Source organism: Pinus tabuliformis, chromosome 7, assembly GCF_031772625.1.
Source record: "Pinus tabuliformis cultivar Carrire ecotype Pingquan chromosome 7, CPIR1, whole genome shotgun sequence".
NCBI lineage: Eukaryota > Viridiplantae > Streptophyta > Pinopsida > Pinales > Pinaceae > Pinus > Pinus tabuliformis.
In genome coordinates, this window is record NC_142293.1 from 1,514,186,600 (window position 1) to 1,514,194,184 (window position 7,585).

The window sequence follows — 7,585 nt, forward strand, 5'->3', positions numbered from 1 at the left end:
ACCTGGGTCACCTTTGTGTTCCTTCAAGCGAGCGTGCCAAGATGATTTGGAAAGCACACTACAGTCAGGTTGTTGGGCATTTCAAGGTCAAGAAAACGGTGGCAGTATTGCAGAAGTATTTCTATTGGCTGAATCTTTGACAGGATGTCGAGAAGTACATCAGATCATGCAGTGCCTGCACCATTGCCAAATTGACCATCAAGAAGCAAGGCCTCTATACCCCGCTGCCTACCCCTAGTCGACCTTGGGAATCCATCTCCATGGATTACATGTCAGGCCTTCCTTCCACTAAGCATGGAAACGACTATGTTTTTGTGGTCGTCGACAGGTTCTCGAAGATGGAAATTATGGCAGCCTGCAAGAAGAATATCACAGCAGAAGCCACTTCTAAACTCTTCTTTGAACGAGTGTGGGTACACTTTGGGATCCCATGGTCTATCATCTCAGATCGGGGCAGCGGGTTCCTCAGTACATTTTGGTCCAGTCTCTGGTCGATGCTAGACACCAAAATCACTAATTCCACAGCCTTCCATCCTCAAACTGATGGCCAGACAGAGGTTGTCAGCAGGATGATCATACACATTCTACGCATGTACAACTTAAAGCATCCACGCACATGGGACGAGAGCCTCCCCTATGTTCAGCACAGCTACAACTGGGCTCTCCATAGCTCGACTGGCCACAACCCTTTTCAGGTGGGCTTGGGATTCCAGCCACTATGTCCCATTGATGTGGCCATGCCATTTACAGCTACTCATGCAGATTTGGCTCATGTCTAGTCTGAAACAAATAAGGCAAACAGCTTCATTGAGCGCATCCAACATATTCGCCAGCAGGTCCATGACATTCTGGAGAAATAAAATTCCAAGTACAATCAGTGACATAATCAACATCAGGTGCCACACAAGTTTCAGGTGGACGACAAAGTCTGGTTGCATTTGCAAAAGGAACGCCTTACCGGAGCCTATCGGAAACTCAAACCACTATGATATGCTCCTTACACCATTACCAAGGCTATGGGAGACAATGCATTTGAGCTCAGCATTCCCCCATTCCTTGGCTTGCACCTAGTGTTCAATGTGGACCGCCTTCAGTCATACTTTCCACCATTACTAGACACATCCGACATTGTAGAACAGCTCACACCCACATAGTTAAATCCAGATTGCATGGAACAAGCTGCAACTGATCGGATCATGGACACATAGATCAAGCACACTCGCCAGTAGAATATCCAATTGTATCGAGTTGTCAAAGCAGGCCAACTCCTTCACTAGGGCAAGTGGCTCACCAGGGACCAAGTTCAGCAGAAGTTTCCTCATCTCATGGAGGAACTCAACGCAATGGGGACCATTGCTTCCTAAGGGGGCAGGAATGATCCAGGTGGATATTGGTGGCCACCCACCAAGTCCACTTGGACCCCCACCATTGTTTCTTTCAGCTTTTCAGTTTCCTTAAGTGTAGCACAATTTACTATTTTTAGCAGTTTTTCGAGTCCTAAACTCCCGAAGCTGTTTAGAGGCCCTAAACGACATTTTTTGGGAAATTTGGGAGCAACATGGATCCATGTACCAATGTTTCTCTTCCCAAAGTATTATTTCTTAAATAGATCTTTCTAATGAGATATTGTGCGCGTCAAACGAAGATTGTATGCCAGTGTTACGACCCCGAGAAGTTGATGTACCAATTTACCCAAACGAGGCTCACAGTTTGGCGTTTCATATTCTAGGGTTAGTTTTTTGGATGTTTATGGTTTTCCATTGTTTCTCAACAATAAATAGGCCTCCGAGCCTCATTGTAACACAGTTCAGAGGCATATAGCCGCCACATCTCCTCTTAGAGATAAGTTACCATCGCCCTAGCTGGTTTATTTCCATTTCTGTCTGTAAGCATATTTCAGTATTTTACATTAATGAAATGAAGTATTATTTCCACTGCATCTCTGTGTTTATGGTTATCTCTGTAATTTGTTGCGTTCCTATTTATATCTAGATCAAAACCACTCCTTCTCAAGGTTCGTTAAATATACTTGGAGGGATTCCTCCTAAGGATGGACTTACAAATCAAGCATATGTTATCCTCCTCATGCTTGTTAAAAAATAAAGAGGTACAGACCAGTATAGTTGGGGAAATTGGGGAAACAAAATACCCCATTTGTTAATGGCAATGGGTCGCTCTTGAACACAACACTCTTCCACTTCATCTCCATGGATGTTGGGTTGGGTAATATTCTTGTCTTTCAGTTCATCATACCTTCACAGAACCTCCATTTCGGTTTTGGATCAATGCTGCCAACTCTATTTTAATGTCGTCATTATGTTCACGAGAAGTCATTCAGCTTATATCCGTTACAATGCTCTAAAGCCTTCATTCCATGTTTTCCTTCCTGATCCAGTTCCATATCAACATCATTCTGATCATTTTGTCTCAATCATCATACCTATTTTGAGTCATTGATGGGGGATACATGAAGGCCCTCCGGTGATGAGTCACTTCCTGTCGACATCAGCGCATTATCCAGGAAGTTGACTTAGAAACACCCATCAATGCCTTGGTGCTTGCATACATCAATGGAAAGTTTCCTCACTCTCAGAGACAAGTTTACATCAATGTCCTTCGACGAGAAGATTTTGTGTGGTGTTCGACATCAACTCATTTATTCACACCATACAGATTGTACTTGAGTACCTTGAGAGTCATTAACATCATCAGTGGTTTCTCTCGCATCTGTTAACGACTTACATCATTGGTCGGTAATCAAATGGTGTCTACCATGTTCGACCTCAACTCATTGATTCACATGGTTAGACTTGTATGTTGGTTGGTCGTGTGAATGAGATAGAAGACCCCAGATTTAGTTTCCGCCATTCGGGCTACGATTTCAAGATTATACAGAGATCACTATGTATGATGGCCATGATCATATTAACAGTCATTCAGTCATGGGTCCACCATCAGTCATCAGTGGACGTGTCTTTTGATCATTATACATGTAATGTTAGCGTATGTGTTGAGTATGGGCATGCCTCCCTCAGCAAAAGAATTTCATGATGTAAATTTATTGTAACAGGAGACAATCTTTCCAGTTTTTCTTGATCCTGACTTGTCACAAGGTAAATCACTTCAATCATCAGTCGTCATCTATAACTTTTCGCTTTAGGGTCACTCTATTATAGGCCATTTTGTCACATCCGATCAATAGGCCTCCGAATGGGATCAATCAACATCCTATTCCCCCTTTACATCATCATTGCACAAAGCCCTATGCATGACTCTTTCATTCCCCATAGTTTCTTCCCTAAGTTGCATTATCTGAGCTAGTTTTAGGACCAACGCACCCTAGCCTCTTGCTGGACAGCATTCACCTACAGGTTGCTCCATTGTGGCCTGCGTTGATCACTTACATGTTTCTCTCCTGCACCAGCATTGGTTCTAGAAATTTGGGAAAAAGAGAGAGAATTTTGAAGCCTCCATTTCTAGAAGCTTCTAGGATCTGTTAAAAAAAATTACCTCAGATAAAATTTCGAATAACTAAACCATGTCAATAATAACTAAACCCCATAATAACTAAACCATGTCAATAATGGAACCTCCTTTATTACAAAAGACATTTCTTCATATATTTGAATAGTGGGAAAGAGTTTAATTTCCATAAGTAATATGGAGAAGTATTAAATATTTTAATTTTTGCAAGTGATAAGGTCATATTAAATATGAATTGGATATATTTGAATAATTGAGAAGAGTTTAATTTTTGTAAGTAATATAGAGTAATATTAAATACTTTACTTCTTGCAAGTGATAAGGACATATTGAATATATTGATTTAATGGTTTTGATTTTGGTTTTTAAAATATTTTCAATTGTTATTTAAATTATATATATATATATATATATATGAAATTTTTTATTACATTAAAATATATATTTTTTAATTTTAAAATTATAGTTAAATTAGATATCAAATTAGTGTGTGAGATTTTCTTTGGGAGGCAAAGAATCTATTTATGATTTAATTGTTAAAATTTAGAAAATTATATATAAAGATTTTAAGCATTAAACCCACTTGAAACGTACAAACCAACTTGAAAAATCTTTTAACTACTACTCCAATAAAATAAAATTATAGCATTTCAGGTATACACAACAATATTATTCAGCGCTGTTCCAAAACGGTTAGGAAGATCATGGTAGTACAGAAGTGAATTTTTAAAATACAATCGATTCTAATTTTTAAAAATATTATCGATCTCGATTATTGCTCCTATAGAAAGCCATGAAACCATGAAATATACCAACCTCAGTGTAAATTTATATTTAGAATACAAATCAGTTTTTGCCAGAAGAAAAGCAACGGGGATAGAATAGAAGAGGATATGGATCGATACATAAGGCCTCTGGATTTTGTGTTGTTTTGTGGCCACGAAACGCAATAATGAAGTGCAATAATGCAACACATACATCATATAGAGCTGAATTTTCATTGTTTTGCATAATTTTTAAAGGTTTTATTTAATTTTTTTTTTATTTTTTAAACGGTGAAAAATTTTATCAAACTCAGTTTGTCAAACCAACAATGAGGACAGTCATCTCTGACTGCTATCCGTGATTATTGATTGACTCATCACTGTTATCAAGAAAAACCACGCCACCTGGAATAACCTCTCAGGTAGTCCCCAAGGGAGCAGGCTCTCACTCCTGCCAGATGTCTCTGGGTCATGGGCCGTTAACCTGTTTCTTTACGTCAATCAAAGGGAGACGAGCTCTTAGCCAAACAGAAGCAGTTTTAGGACATACTCCAAACCGGCTTCATCTAATTATTATACTTTTCGATTTTTTTATTAAAATTATGGTTAAAATAAAGAATAGGCTTTCATCATCTTTAAAAATTGATATTACTGCCATATTTAGGAGTTGTTAGTTAAAAATATAAAGTAGTGAACCCTAAACACATACCGGTTTAGGAAAAATCCTTAGAAAAAATGGTTTGGTTTAATAAACTCTCAAAAAACATAGCATGGATTGTTGTAAAAAATTCCAAAAAAAACAATCCTGTTTTATTATAATTCCTAAAAAATGGTTTGTTGCAGCAGCAACAACATGGCCTACTTTAGAAAAATCCCTATGGCCTAGCAGAAAATTCATTTTACCTTCTTACTCCACAATTTTTTCTCACTTAAGTCTTATTGTGAATATGAACCAGCTAAGAAACGCATGGTTAAAAATATATTTAAAAATATATTTTATGTGATTTTTTCTTAAAGATATTGTTAATAATATTATGAATCACAAAAGCTTTACCTCACATATATCTTTAAGAGTGAATTTTCCTCTCACCTTTTTCCACCAGAGTCTTCTTGCCAAAGAATCTTTATAATCTACAAGTGAATTTTCATTTTTCTCTATTAACTTCGGGATTTCCCTTTTCTCTATTAACTTCAGGATTTCCAGTGTATAATTTTTTTTCCAATGACTCTACGTGACATCAAATTGACATCAATAAAGGCAGAGAGTGGCAAGATTTTATTTGAATTCCAGAAATCATAATGCCCTTATCCATTATTGTATCAACTCATGTCTAGGCCTAAATTCGATTAATTTCGGTGTATATTTCTTATATTTTTCACATTAACTCTTTTTTCTTTAATCAATGTTAAGAAATGAAATATGGTATAAATATTATTATTCTCATTACATTTAACATTTTTTTAACAAATAATTGTTTTGATAATGATGTTATACAATTTTTATGCTTTTTTAAGTAATTAATAAATATGTATTATTAAAAAGTATTAATTGGGTCAATTTGTATGATATAATGAATTCTAGTTTTCACATATATTTTTTATAAATGTAGTTGTAAATTTTCAAATTTCTCAAAAGAAAAAAATATAGGTTACAATTGGGGAAATGTGTGGATGGACACAAGGGCAAACTTTTAAGACTCAAAGCAATTTAGAAACATGTGAAGAAACCCATAATGCTCGTGTGGAACAACAATTGCATGAAATTTTTGGAAGTCCTTTTGATCATGATATAGATGAAGAAACAAATGAAGTTGAGGAAGAGATTGCTAATAATTCAGGAGTGAAAGTGCAAACAAAAAGACAATTTCGCATGGAATGGTTACATAAGTTTGTTTGATTGAATTATGTGAGGTTTGATGATAAAATAGCTATGAAGTGTATCTATTGTGAGAAGTATAGGATGAATGGACCATGGGGTTTAGGGAAATTTGCACAACATTACAACATGATGCTCTCGTTACTCATGAAAAATCACAGGTGCATAAAGATGAAACCAATTCCATATCATATTAAACAGGTGAGAGATGCCAATAAGGAAAGAGTGATTTCTACAATGAAAGTATCATATTTCATTTGTCAAGAAGATTTATCTCTATCAACTTATGAGAAACTTTGCAAATTTCTAATGGATGCCAAAACTCCAAATATGTCGAAGTCTCCAGAGTACTCTTCATACACAAATCGTAAGTCTGCAAATGATTTTATATATTTCATATCAAAACATCTTGAAAAAATTCAAATAAAGAATATGTTGGAAAGTCTTTTCTTTTCATTGATGGTTGATGAAAGCACTGATCAAACCTTAGAGAAACAGTTTATTGTTTATGCAACATATTTAGATTCAAAAGTTCTCGAGCCACCTATCTCTCAGTTTATGAAGCTCAAGGATGTAGTGGATGGAAAAGGAAAAACAATATATGATAGTGTCAATCAATTAATAAATGTTAGAGGCCTTCAATATAGAGATTTGATAGTTGTTTCTACAGATGGGGCTTCAGCAATGATTGGACATGAAAATGGTCTTGTTTCACTTTTGAAAAAGAACAATCCAAACCTTATTACAGTTCATTGTGTGGCTCATCGTGAATCTTTAGCAACAGCTCATGCTTCTAAGAAATTACCCAAGTTATTGTTTGTTGAAAAAATTGCAAACAAAGTGTATTCATGGATTCAAAACTCCCCAAAGAGAAATAATGAACTTAATGATTTGCTTAGATTCATGCAAATTGATGTTCTACAAATACATTCAATGATATGGTTATTTGAAGGGGAAGCTATTATAAGGCTTATGAGGCTTATGCCAACAATTTTAACTTTGTGAAATAAAATAAAATAAAATAAAAAAAAATAAAAAAAAAACCTTCATAATGGCATGATAAGACACGAATAGATTCTATCCAGTTTTGTTTACATATGGTTATTGATGTGCTAGAGGAATTGAACAAGTTGAATGTAACTTTTCAAAAAGAAAATGTAGACAATACAACTATTGGGTTGGCTCTTGAAGTAATTATAAGCACATTATCTAGATGGTTTTTAAGAAAATAGACATTTGTAGAAGGCACAACTTATCTTTCAAAAATTTTGAGTGATTCTCAAAATGGATACATTAATATTAAAGATTAAGGGACAATTATAGATAGACATGAATTATGATACATCTCTATCTCAGTCATGGACATTGAATCCAGTGAAGCAAGGAAAAAATTCATGAAACCTTGTGTTGAAGGTATACAAAAGAGTTGTCAACAACTCACAGAATGTTATATAAAGACTCT

The 7,585-nt window shown here is 35.5% G+C and overlaps 1 protein-coding gene across 1 annotated transcript; it reads left to right on the forward strand.

The window, feature by feature from the left end:
• Positions 1–6,582: 6,582 nt before the first annotated feature.
• LOC149253593 (uncharacterized) lies at positions 6,583–7,128 on the forward strand. Its single transcript, XM_089454540.1, has one exon. The coding sequence runs from the start codon at positions 6,583–6,585 to the stop codon at positions 7,126–7,128; it is 546 nt and encodes a 181-aa protein (XP_089310666.1).
• Positions 7,129–7,585: the final 457 nt, after the last annotated feature.